General features: G+C 39.3%; 1 protein-coding gene across 1 annotated transcript; it reads left to right on the top strand.

Annotated features, from left to right (window-relative positions):
- LOC18767964 (laccase-15) lies at positions 7,655-12,309 on the top strand. The gene is made up of 7 exons (XM_007200213.2): positions 7,655-7,756; positions 7,936-8,087; positions 9,157-9,401; positions 10,031-10,156; positions 10,864-11,452; positions 11,612-11,967; positions 12,056-12,309. Exons 1-7 carry the CDS (start codon positions 7,655-7,657, stop codon positions 12,193-12,195), a joined length of 1,710 nt encoding a protein of 569 aa, XP_007200275.1. The 3' UTR covers positions 12,196-12,309.

The raw sequence follows: 13,999 nt of genomic DNA, 5'->3' as shown, positions 1-13,999 counted from the left end.
GTCTCTGATGAGAAGGTTGATACATCTTCAAGGGATGGCAGTGATAGGTAAATTTCTACCAATTGATTTTTGGCTTAAGCCTGATATACCATTTTCTAACAATTTGGATTGTTTTTGGTATTTTGACAGAGACCGTCTTGGGCGAACCGAGTGGCCCTGAGGACATTGCTAAGGTTCTTGTCAGAATTTCGCTTCTTTCCTATCTGAAAGAGACTGATTCTTTTTTTTTTTTTTCCTAATCGCGACTAGAGGTGCTGTTTTATCTTCTGGCGGTGTTCTCCCAGAAGAAAGAAGCATGGAAAGGACTTCTGTCTCACCCATCCTTTCTCATTATTCTGGTTCGAATCCAGGTCCTGGAGATAAAGGGAAGGCCCCTCTGGTAGAGGATAATGATGAAGACGAAGAAGAAGTGCTACTCCAAAGGAAACGCAGAGCTTCTGCTCCCCTGGCTCCAAATGTCAATCCCGAATCGGCTCCTGGAGAAGGTACAGTATTCTTTATGGGCCAATTTTATTTAGTATTTGGAGGTGGTCCCTGATGTCTAATGTATATACGTTGTAATTTCAGAGACTGGGGAAAATAGGGCAATGAGAGATTCTTCTTCCAGGGAAGAGGGAAGGCCCGAGATTGCGCCACTGCCTCAGGTCTGTCGTAGACCTTTTGCAAAGAGTTTCTCTTTCCTTTGTACTTTCTACCAGTAGGTGCTCTTTTGCAGAGACCAAGGAAAGAAAAAGTTTCGGAACCCCCTATTGTGGATAGAAGGTTCTAGTAGATTCACTTGAAAGTGAGGACCATCAAGCTCGAGGAAGGGAAGGAACTTCCACCTTTTGAGCCGCAATTAGGCCCGAATGTCGCTGCAGAAGGGGGTGTTGTTGGGAGGAAAATTCTTGTTTTTCCAGGCTCGAGTATGCCTGAGGCCTCTGAGCCAATATCTGAGCGTGCTATTAACCTCACAAGTGCAGAGTGCAAGCGGATTATTATAGGGTTGAGGAAGCCAGATATAATACTTGGTAGCGCATTTGACAAATTAAGGACTCTTTTGAATATGATTAGGGCTCCTGATTTTGATCCAGTGGCGGATCCCGATACTTTGTCAAAGATATAGCCTCTACTTAGTCAAATTGCTCTAATTAAGCGTTATCTTGCTCCCGCATGTCATTCTTTGGAGCAATGGTTGAGCAAGACTCTGAAGCACATTAGTATGATCAAGGAGATTCTCCCTTCTATGAAAGATCCTGAAGAGGTTCTGGAGGAACATTATGAGGGTAAGACCCATTTTCTGGAACTTGCTGAGTCTACTGAAGATATCCTGGACAGGCTTAAGGAATTGGAAGGAGAAGAAGCTAGCTTTAAAGCTGATATTGCTGTTGACTTTTCCTTGAAAGCGGAATTAGAGGCCAATTTAGAAGAAATTCGGGCCCGAATTGCTATCAGTGAACCTGCTGTTCAGGACTTGACCTCTTGCACCTTTCGGGCCAGGTTGGCTAGTAAGAAGATGGCCTCTGTTCGTCGAGCCCTTGATTTGGATATGGACAATCTGACAGATCTTATCTCTACCGCTTTGGAATTCATAGCTTGAATTTCCACCTGTTTGATCCTATTTTGGGCCATGAACAATTATGTTGTCTTGAATAAGTTTTGACAGTTTTTTGGTATTTAAGATCCATATCTTGGTCCCTAGTAGTTATATTTAACTACCCATTAATTGGTCTATTAAATATGTCTTAGACAAAATTAAAGCAAAGAATTGGCCATTTATTTCGAATGAGTAAAGAATATGTACCCATATTTGTTTTTTGAGGAATAAAAGCGGATATGTCTTAAAACCCTTAAAGCTTTTATTTGGGCCTATCCTCATAAAGGAGGCTTTTGGCATGATGCACGATGTGCCTTTAAGTACAGTTTTTTAGGAAGTCGTGATTTGCAAAAAGCTCATGCTTTGGCCACATGGCGAAGATAATAAAAACCGTCTGACAGGCGGCTAGCTTAAAAAGACGCGTCAAGATTTAAATGGTTGATGTGTGACCGTCTCCCTCTCTTCACCCTTTTGTCTTCTCATAGTTGTGTCGAGAAACTCAAAAACCCAAAGCTTTTCTGAGCGAGAGAAAAAAATAAAAAATAAAAAATTCCTAACCTCCATTTTTCGAATTCCAAATTTTTTTGTGCGTAGTGAAATTCTGGGAAAATGGCGCCAAAGAAGAATCCTTCTACCATTCCTGAATCTTCCTCTTCAGAGGCTACTTCTGCGAGTCCTGCCTTTATCTCAGGGGTTGGAGTAAAGGAATTCGTTGCCGTCTTTGGCAGTTGGGTTGAACGATTTGCCGCTAGTGGCATCCCTTTTCAACTTTGCAAGGATCTCATCAGCTTCGTGAATGGTCATTGCATTTTGGGGTGCAGGTATCTAGAGCAGAAAACTTATCAGCTTTATAAGTATGAGCTTCATCCTATTCAGGCTCCTATTCCTATATGTTGTTTAGAAAAGGGTTGATTGGTTGAATTGGACCAAAATGCTGCCCAGGTTTTTCCCAAAAATCGAGGTGTCGAGTATTGATCTCCATTGGGTAGATTGGGTGAAAAGAATGGAACCCTGATACAAAAATTCTTGGCTTGATAATGGTATTTATCATGCCATTACATGCTCGACCATTCAACTTTAGGCTGATTCTCCACTTTTGGGTTCAGCCCTGGTTTTTTGGAACAGTGCCTCCAATACTTTCGATTTCGATGTCGAGCCCATGTCAATTTCTATCTTGACCTTGCAATGATTTTTGGATTTCGTCCTCATGGATGGAATGCTGACTTGCTGGGGGATTTTCAAGGAGATCCTTCTAAAGAAAAAGAAAAAGAAAGAAAGAAAAACTTCGAGGTTCTTTCTCGTCTGATAGGTTCCAATCGGGCATACGGGGCCTTTATAGGGACGTTTATGGATCAAAAGGTTGACTACCCTCATGGAGGGCATGTGATGTTCTTGTTACTATGGAGTGGCTTCAGTTGGTTGAGGGTTTCGCATCCTATAGAGATATTGCTACTGGTCCTTTGACTCTGGCCTCTATTTACAGAGCTTTGAGTGAGGCAACCATTGAGCCTATTAATCTGAACATGAAGGGACCTTTGTGGATGGTCTAGGTTTGGCTTCGATGGTTGTTCCTAGAATTGAGGGGGCGAAAATTACGGATTGCTCATGATGTCATGCCCTTGAGATATTTGATTATGTGTCTTATTTCTGGGAAGACAACCGAGGAGTGCTTTACTTTCTTCTTGGGAAGGAAGACAAGACACGCGTCCCAATGGATGATGAGTTTGAAGAGAAGTTGTTCCTGGTTCGAGAAGAGGCTTGTCTATCAAGGTCCCAAGGATGTTGACGATCCTGTGGCTTCTGAAAATATGGACATATTCTCATGTCTTCAATAGCGAGATCTGCCTTGTGGTGGGAGAATGGACACCAGAAACTACCAATATGGTGTGGAGGCCTATAACCCACATATTCTCATCCTACAGATTTCCTAGATCGAGTCCAGAAGATATCTTGGGAATTCGGGCTAAATATGGGAATTCTTCCCAAGCTTTGGAGTTAAAGCCCTATCAACCTGATTGTTGTTGTACCCAATCCTTTCGATCTTGGTGGGACCATTATCATGGCAGATTTGGGGCCATAGATACTGCGTATAAGAGGATCTTTGAAGGTTGCCTTCTCCGTCGGGAACTTAATGGGGAGGATAGGCAGATCCTTCTTGAACAGATTGCTAATGACAATATGTTGTCATTGATCGGTAAGAACAATTTTGTTTTAAGTTTTCGTTTTTTACCTCCTCTACCTAACCGTATCCGTTATTAGTACAGTTTCTGCTGGTTACCAGGCTTTTTGTTCAGCCAGTCAATTGGCGGCTTGGGAAAGTAAAGGTGTTGGTGAAGGTTCGGGCTCTGCTGGATCAAAGGCTCCTAGTTTTGTTCAAAGGAGGCGAAATTTGGTGAAGACAGGGACCTCTATTTCTCCTATATCTAAGGCAACACCCTTCAAAGGTTAATGAGCCTGAGACTATTGTTCCGCCCTTTCCTCATTCTTTAGGTAATTCTGAAAGAAGTAGTTCTGGAGGTTTCTCCTTTATCTGGTATCTCAGCTCTGGTATATTTGTTAACTGATGTAGATGATCAATCGAGCACTAAGAAGATGTCTCTGCCAGAAGAGGCCGAGGGTGGTGGTGGGAGTTTGGTTAAGCCTAAAATTGCTCTAGGGGATTTCCCTTGTAGAGGTTCCTCAGGCTGCTCCGATTGCCCCCTTAGTGATCTTCTTGCCATTATATTTGTTGTTTTTTAGAAGGGAACATGGATTTTGCCTTATCTTATCTTTCTTGTTTTGCAGGTCTGTATTCCTTCTTCTCCTCCGATTGCCTTAGTGGCGGCTTCGGTCCTAATTGTGGAGATTTCTGAGGAAGAACCTTCCTCTAGAGTGGCTCAAACAAGAGTTTCAGCTTCAGGGGAAGCTCTTTTTGCTAAGGTAAGAAATAACCCTTCTTTTGTTATTTATACATATGAAATATGCTTTTTTTTTTTATAGCGAAAGGAAAATAACCAAAAAAAAAATTCTTGTAGGCTGTTGAAGAAGAATTGCTCCAAGGGGGAGAAAAGCAGCCCGAAAATCCTCCAGCACAGAACGAATGTGGGGTAGACAATTTGACTGAGGTATATTGAACGTATGATGAAATGTGTTCACTTTGTGATTATGGGAACTGATTGTGTTTGGTTTGGTGTAGCCAAATTTAGGAGTGCCTACTCCTCAACCGTCTATACAAGAAGAAACTGCTCCTTCTTCGGAAACGGTTTGCGAAAATGAGAGATTCTGTGCTGCTGCACCAATGGTATGTTTTTCTTCAGTTTCTGGCTTTTTGAAATAAAACTGTGGTAGAATCGACCTTACATGATGCATGGAGATTTCAGGCCAATGAGATGCCAATGAATGAAGGTGATGCCCTCTAGTCTCAAGGAGCTGAGCCCAAAATGCCAATACCAAATCTTGCTCCAAAACCTCTAGTCGGTCCTGTGGAAGATGATGGGTCAAGTGCGTCTCGACCTGAGAGTTCAGGCAGTGTCTTCATGACCAAGGCTAGGGCAAAAATTGCATTGGGGAAGTGGTTAGTGCTTTCCTTAGAAGAAAAGGTAACTGAAGAACAGAGTGTTCGAATTTTTAAGGCTTTGGACTTTCTTACTCTGGCCTACCCAAACTTCGCAGCATCTTTCGAAGGTGCCAAAGAAGATCTAGAGACGTTGGTTGATAAATTCAAGAAGAGAGTGGTTCTTCTTCCCAAGAGATGGAAGTTCTTCCTAAGTTGGAGACAGAGTTAGCTCAGGAAAGGGAAAAGATGGAAGCTCATCATAAAGAATTTGCTGATCATGAAGCTTTGTTAAGACAAGTGAGCTAGCGTGTAACAACTTCATGGTTCATCTTTAGCTGATCAAACAACTGGAAAAACCGAGACTGTGGTTAGCAATACCCTGTTTGGGTTTAGAAACTTGGTTAAAATTCAAGCAGCCCTCAGACTGGTCCAATAGTCAATTTGGGCCCAATGATGTAATTCGGCCAGATCAACCTTCTATTTTTCGGACTGATATAGCCCTATTCAGGCCTAGATCCTTCCTTCAAGTCCGAATGATAAATTTAAACGTGCAAAAGTGGGAAAATAAATTAATCTACCGAAGCATTTATAATATATATGAGAGCGATTAAATGACAAGTGCTCAATGAAACAGTTAAAATAAATTTTGAAATCTCTTTATCTGATTTTAACTTGATAGCAAAAGGAAGATAAGAGTTCTTAATTTATCCATTTAACTAATTCGAGATATAAATTAAAAAGCAAGGAAGGACTGGAGATTTCTCTATCCAATCAGACAAATACATGAATTCAAACTGATCATTTTAAAAGAAAATCGTACCATGAAGCTAGCAGACCAACAAAAGATAAACGCAGGAGTTGTCAACTGGTTATCTGGGGATTAAGCAGGCTGGTTTGAAAAGATCTTGAGTTCTTCAAGTACTTTCGAGAAGTTGCGTCTAGTTTGGAGAGAGTCCTCTTCTTTTGTGGCGGAGGCTCTTTATTTCTAGGCAAGGAGAAAGCTTTAATGACGAAGTTTGAAAGAGGTTATTTGGATGCTATCCAAAGTCAGCTACTGATTTGCTGATCGGGACTGGTTCATAGGCGAGATGATAGGATGTTTCTGACAACAAACCGTTGGTCTCTTGTGATAGTCCCCTGCTTGAGTTGTTTGTACCCGGAAGTCTGGTTGGCAATTCGGCTCTTTTGGTTATGGTGGCTTTTGTACAGCTTGTTTCCTTGCTGGGCGAGAAGGAAATCAAGTCGTCATTAATGGTGACTGTCACATCCCGGGATCGGCTCCGCCGTAGCACGATATTGTCCGCTTTGGGCTCCCCTCTTTGCCCTCACGGTTTTATTTCTGGAAACTCACGAGCAATTTCCCAGTAGGTCACCCATCCTGGGATTGCTCTAGCCCCCAACTCGCTTAACTTCGGAGTTCCTACGACTCCGAAGCCAGTGAGCTCCCTAATGGCCTCGTGCTAGATGGATGCAGGTGTACACATATAAGGCACATTACCCCCTCTCCGTTGGTTGATGTGGGATCTTACAATCCACCCCCCTTAAGGGCCCGACGTCCTCGTCGACACACTCACACCACACGGCAGAGTGGCTCTGATACCAAATTGTCACATCCCGGGATCGGCTCCGCCGTAGCACGATATTGTCCGCTTTGGGCTCCCCTCTCTGCCCTCACGGTTTTGTTTCTGGAAACTCACGAGCAACTTTCCAGTAGGTCACCCATCCTGGGATTGCTCTAGCCCCCAACTCGCTTAACTTCGGAGTTCCTACGACTCCGAAGCCAGTGAGCTCCCAAAAGGCCTCGTGCTAGATGGATGCGGGTGTACACATATAAGGCACATTACCCCCTCTCCGTTGGTTGATGTGGGATCTTACAGTGACAATCTCCTTCAGACCCTTACGTGGGTCAATGTATAACGGTTACCGATCTTTTTAACTTTAGTGTGACTCAAAGGTTTGAGCCTTTTGTCTTTATAGGCTTTTATTAATTTCTTTTAACTACTGATGGTCCTTTAAGTAAAAAGGGGTCCTTTGGTTTTCAAGAAAAGAAACAGAATGTTTGGCTTGGGCCTTCAAATATATTATTTTGAGAAATAGACCATTTTTGGTCTATTTCCAAAATATGGTACAAACAAGAGTTTTTAGAAATCTCTACACAACACCATTCTCGCAATATTCCCTTCATCCTCCTCTACCATATAAGAAAATATGGTAAATGTTTTCTATATTGATCACTGTACAAAGATTACAGGCATATAACAAAGCTTAAGGAATACAAAAGGAAAGAAATCTCCAGATCCTATGTCTAAGGTAATTACACAGGAAAGGAAAAGATTTGCTGTCCAAGTAAGATAGCTATACAACGTTAACTTCAATCTAAAGTCTTCCTTCTATTAAGCCTTGATAACAAAGACATTCTCATGTTCTATAAATAGCTCTTGAGCTGAGATCAAAACCGCACAACAGCACCTCATGGGTGACCTGAAGGACACAGCCACATAGCTCTAGGGAAATCAATATTTTCTGGCCATAAAGACCTGAAAATGGATTTTAACAAAATGAGTTGGGTCTTAGCTTTTCTAGGGTTTATGTTCCTGGGTGGGATTTGCAAGGCTGATGGCGCTACCCATTTTTATGATTTTGTTGTAAGTGCTTGCTACATTACACTAATATCATTTGATAGCCCTTGCATGCTCATCACCATCGATTTCTTCGGCTCGAATCTTTCATTTCTTTTTGTTCTTTTAGTGAATAATGTACATAGATTTTTTATGAGTAGAATTGTGTAATAAAATGTTGGTGTTCGTTTTGTGATATTTTGCAGCTAAAAGAAACAAATTTTACAAGGCTTTGCAGCACAAAGAGCATCCTAACTGTGAATGGCAGTTTGCCGGGGCCGACTATCACTGTTCAGAAAGGAGATACTGCTTTTGTCAATGTCCACAACCAAGGATTCTACGGGCTCACAATTCATTGGTAACAACCTAGCTAGCAGCCCCATTAGCCTAGCTCTAGATCAGAATGCTTTTTTGTTTTTTCTTCCGGCTCACTACAAGAGACAAGCAAATAGATGACGAATAAAAACCGTTTGAGGAATTGGGATAAAACCCGTCGAGGTTAGTAGTGCCGGACTTTTTTATTTTTTTTATTTCTGACATTGACCAGTTTGAAAATAAGCTTTGGAAGATACTGACCAAAAAAGAAGGAAAAAAGAATAGGGAGATTTACTATGATATTCAATATAGGAGTTTAAATTATTATAAAAAAAACTCTATATGAAATGGACTTTAGAAACACACCCAAAATTCATTTACAAAATAAAAAAGGGCTTTTAACTTCTTTTAAATTACAAAATTGCCATTGATTTCTTAAAACAAACTCACCCAAAAATCTCATAAAAAAACTCAAAACACTCAATAGGGTATCAAAGTAATTTAATAATCAAAATTAAATTCAATAGGGCCAGTTGTCATTTTTTGGTTTTTTTTTTTAAGTTTGTTTATATAAATTAAATAGTGTAGAGTTTATTTATAGTTTTAGTGTTAAGAGTGGTTATATGACTAAATATCTCAAAAGAATATAAGCTTTGGTGAAAAATGATGGATCGTTGATTCGTTGATGGCTAGGCTAGGTGCGTTTGGATATATGGATTGAGAGACAAAGTCTCCACTTGGAATATTCATATGTTTAGGGGAGAGAGAGAGAGAGAGAGAGAGAGAGAGAGAGAGAGAGAGAGAGAGAGAGAGAGAGAGAGAGAGAGAGAGAGAGAGAGAGAGAGAGAGAGAATAAAATAGTAAATTTGCATCGCGTGAAAGTGAAACGGTGAATAACATCTGGAAAAAAAAAACAAACAAACAAACAAACAAGGCGAGAGGAAGCTCCATGTTGTATCTATTCTTGTACATCCTGAATGGAACTTTCCTCTGGCTTTAATCTTTTCTTTAATAAACACAAAAATAAAACCTTCCATTTTGTTTTCATTGCTTCATAATGTAAAACCATTAAAAAAAAAGAGAAACATTTTTATCTTGTGTAATATTTACAGGCATGGAGTGAAGCAACCAAGAAATCCATGGTCAGATGGACCTGAGAACATAACTCAATGCCCTATTCCAGCAGGAACAAACTTTACGTACGAGATTATCTTCTCGACTGAGGAAGGAACTTTATGGTGGCATGCTCATAGTGATTGGTCACGCGCCACTGTCTACGGTGCCATCATTATTCTACCATCTGCCAACACCACTTATCCATTTGCAACGCCATATGCACAAGAAACACTAATTCTAGGTACTTTTATTTATATCAAGATTTATATGTTTGGGTTAGTTAACTGTATGTTACAAGGACTGGCCAACGAATCCATAGATCAATGGTAAGATAATTTGCCTGCAAATCAGTGGTCGCATGCTCGAACTTCAATATCACATTCCCCCACCCATCCTCTTCTAAACTTTGACCAAACAAATAAAGAACTATTTATAATGACTGCAAGCCATGTCATAACAGTGAGAATGTGAAGGTGAAAATGTCCGACATTGAAAATTAGTTAGAAAATCTTGCAAGAGCTTATAACGAGTTGGGCTACTCCACACATTGCTAATTGGTTTTAGGGTGGAATCTCAACTCCTTCGTGGTATCGTAGCTTGGTTTGCCCATAGATGAAAGCCTAATGACCACACGTGCTCTATGTCACCCAATATATGTTGTCGACGTATTAGGTTTGCGTGTTAGAATGTGAAGATGAAAATATCCCGCATTAAAAAGTTAGAAAACCTTGCAAAGGCTTATAAAAAGTTGGGCTACTCCCTCCATTGAATAAAGTTTGAAGTTTGAAGTAAAAACACAAAAAATTTACATGGTACTGCTGCACCATTGGATCTTAATAATTATATTCCTTTTTGATCTGGTTACTGCAGGATCCTGGTTCAAGGGAGATGTGATGGAAATAATTTCAGATGCCCTTGCAACAGGTGGGGAACCAAACATTTCAGATGCCTCCACAATCAATGGACAGCCCGGAGATTTGTATAGTTGCTCTAACGGTAATTATAATCGAAGATCCAAATCTAATCTACTTTAATAATCTAATCCCATTAATTATTTTATTGTTATTTATACATATAAGTGAGAAAGCAAAGGATGATGGTAACATGCAAAGGATATAGCTATTTTATTATTGAAGAAGACTTTCTGACTTGTGGTGATTTGTTAGCAAAACGTAAGTAGTAATCAATTTAAAACTAGCTTTTGATTTAGTGATATTTATCTTTTCAAATGTTATAAAATGTCTCAAATTTATATCTAAATCCTTGAATGATTATAAATAAATAAAAAATTTAAAAACTTCAAGAAAATAATTGAAAATCACTATTTTGCTTCTTCATAAAAAAAAAAAAAATTACATGCTATTTTATTTAGTAGGTGTCGTCCATTGAGATTTGAACTTATAATTTCCTCTTACAATATGAAGGCTAAATGCCAATAAACCAAGTGATCTAGTCATGCTTCGGTGCTTTTCATATTTTTTTAATTTTTTTACTTTACTCTAGATATAAGTAATAGAGGAAAACATCGCATCGTAAACTATACAAACATTTACTTTACTCTAGATAAAGTGTTTGATTCACTATGAACACCGTTTATTTCTACCAACTAGCATACTTTCTCATCATTTTTGTTCGGTAACTAAAGTTCAGAAAAGGTTTTTATACAAACTCTGTAATAATAATTAATTGATTTAATGGCGCAGAAACAACATATCGTTGGTTGGTTGATTTTGGCAAGACTTATCTTCTCCGTTTAATCAACGCGGTGATGAACGAAGAAAAGTTTTTGGCCATCGCCAACCACAACCTGACAGTGGTAGCTCAAGATGCTGCATACATAAAACCTATAACCACCCCTTACATCATGATAACTCCAGGCCAAACCATGGACATTTTAGTCACTACAAACCAGCCTCCCAGCCACTATTACATCGCTTCTACTTCTTTTGTTGACGGGAATGTTAACTTCCACAACGGCACCACCACTGCAATTCTTGAATACAACGGCAACTACAGCACCCCCTCAACCACTCCCTTCCCGACTCTTCCAGATCACAATGACGACACAGCTGCTGAAAACTTCACTAAGCAAGTGAGGGCCTTGGCAAGCGAAGACCACCCTATTAGTGTCCCCTTAAACATCTCAACGTCGCTGTACATCGCTGTTTCGATAAAGGAAAGGATTTGTGCAGATTCTTCTTGTGCTGGGCCAAATGGAAATGCAATTTCTGCAAGCTTAAACAACATCAGTTTTCAGACTCCATCTATTAGTATACTGCAAGCATATTATGGGTACCTATCATGTTTTTCTTCCACAAATTATGTTGAGACTCCATCTATTATTTGTATATGCATATTTGCGTGTTTTTTGCATCAAACAGTACATGCTATAAAATTATAGTATTATAGTTCAAGAAGTTTCTATGTATACAACTTATTGCCTACGTGCAGGGGAAATACCAATGGAGTGTACGCAACTAATTTCCCAGACATACCACCTCATTTTTATAACTTCACGGGAGACGTCACAAACAGCACACTATATCCAAGCTTTGGGACGAGGGTGAGGATGATCAACTATGGTGAAGGAGTTGAGATAGTCTTCCAAGGGACCAACGTCATTGAATCTGAGAACCATCCAATGCATCTCCATGGTTTCAGCTTCTATTTGGTTGGAACTGGTTCTTGGAATTTCAACAGTACGACATCGCCTACGACCTACAATTTGGTTGATCCACCAGAAGTAAACACCATTGCAGTTCCAAAGAAGGGATGGGCAGCCATCAGATTTGTAGCTGATAATCCTGGTAAGTCTCTTAATATCAAATGCACATTAAATTAATTAAGGAGCAACCATAAAGCTTAATGAAATGAATTATTTGATAATGATTTCAGGAGTATGGTTTATGCACTGTCACTTGGAAAGGCATTCCAGCTGGGGAATGGACACTGTGCTCATTGTGAGGAATGGAAATACCAGTGAAAGCACGATTCGTGGACCACCTGCTTATATGCCTCCTTGTTCTAACTCTTAAATTTAGAAATGTACGTTCTGTTCCATCAATCTCTATTTATATATTTACATTGAGACTTGAATAATTGTATCATCCAAGTTTGTTGCTATTTTATTTTGTCTACTTTACATCTTTTTGTTTGTGGATTTGCTTCCTTTGAAGGAAAATTGGAAACAAGTTGAAAAAAATAAATATATATCTGATGCATCTTTTGCTCCTTACTCAAATCTTAATTAAATTTCGAATTTTGTATTTCCGCCACAACCCACACCTCCAACAAAGCACTTAATTATTCTGCTACACTGAATATCCTACGGACATTGACGATGCCATATAAAGCTAAAAACAGACTAACAATCAAATTTACAGCCAATAAAGAATCAATCAGTAGACACATGTTCAGATTCATCATAACACACATCTCATCTCAGTCAAATCCTAGGCACTCAGAATGATCTAGGAAGCTATGCATCCCCAGTGCTAGCAATAACTAAAGTGAAGCATGTGTATGCGACAGATTAACATGAAGCATAAACACACAAAGATGATAACCAGGAAACCCACTACTAAAATTAGGAGTTATTTATCAACAAACTATGCAATCCCCTATCTCAAATGGGGATTCATACAAAAGCAACCCATTCAAACTTGAATTTTCTAAGATTAAACTAGGAAGCAGCTATACTTCTTGGTTCAATATGTTTCATGTAATTCCTTGCATCATCCATCATACATTTAAGTAGGTTTTAAGTTGCCTTGAAATTAACCTGCCTAATTTGCTTAATTAAGAAAAATGAAAGTGTGCCTTTTGGAGAAAATCTCTTAGGATGGCTGGTCATCCTTCACAAAACAGTTTTGTCAACGTACTATGTTTTCCTGAGTTTTATTTTTTTAGTTAATTTGGTATACGTCCAAAAACTCAACCAATAGTTTGGGTCTAGTCCTTGAATTATTGTTTGTTGATTCAAGTCCTTTTGATTAATTTGCCACACGTAGATTACATTCCATTTTTAACATATTGATGCAGACTTTTGTATTTAATTTTTTTGTTACTATTATATCCTTATAATTTTTTTTTTTTGAAACAAAGCGATGGTATTTATTGAAGAAACATAATATAGTACAAAGCCAAAAAAGTGCCGAAATGGGTACCACATCTCCAATGACCAAATAAATTGATCTGAAGAGAATTACGCCTGAACCAACAAATATTCAAACCCATGATTCAGCAACCCGAAGCACCTGACTAACAATATAGATCCACCAAGTAATAGGAGAAAATGCAAATCCGTAATACAAAACACGAAACTCCTAATGAGTAATATACTAAAACAAACAAAGAAAAATAGGACCGCTGCTCCACATCCTCTCTGGCACCCAGAGAGATCTAAAGTGCCATACCAACTAAACCTTAATGCCGCAATGGCACACTTACAATTTCACTTATTGTAACTCCAAACTCTGAATATGAGTCAAAGCTTTGTGTATGTGGGCCAAAAATAGCAACTAAATCATGGCGACAATGGTGTTTCATTGTGTCTACTTCAACAACCTCCAAGATACACAAGAGTTCCAGCAAAGTCACCCAAGCCGACCAAAACCAATTGGTAGTCCTTGGGAAAAGTATAGATCTGGAATACGTCTATACAGGAACTCTAAAATCTGCAAACAAAAACAAAAAACAAAAAAAAAGAAGAAGAGAGAAACCAAACCAAAACACGTGCAAAAACAAAAGAACAGCACAAAATCAAAGCAAAAGAGGAATATGAGGGAAAAAAAACCTCAGGGAGGGGATGCCGAGAAGGGAAGGGGGGGTAGGGGGGGT

This window comes from Prunus persica, chromosome G8 (genome assembly GCF_000346465.2).
Source record: "Prunus persica cultivar Lovell chromosome G8, Prunus_persica_NCBIv2, whole genome shotgun sequence".
Lineage (NCBI taxonomy): Eukaryota > Viridiplantae > Streptophyta > Magnoliopsida > Rosales > Rosaceae > Prunus > Prunus persica.
This window is presented reverse-complemented; position numbering and strand designations above follow the sequence as displayed.

Bases quoted from the DNA above. Each gene is read 5' to 3' on its own strand.
- LOC18767964 (XM_007200213.2), top strand. From the start codon at position 7,655: ATGGATTTTAACAAAATGAGTTGGGTCTTAGCTTTTCTAGGGTTTATG. The intron at 9,402-10,030 runs GTACTTTTATTT...TGGTTACTGCAG, and splicing joins ACAAGAAACACTAATTCTAG to GATCCTGGTTCAAGGGAGAT. The intron at 11,968-12,055 runs GTAAGTCTCTTA...TAATGATTTCAG, and splicing joins ATTTGTAGCTGATAATCCTG to GAGTATGGTTTATGCACTGT.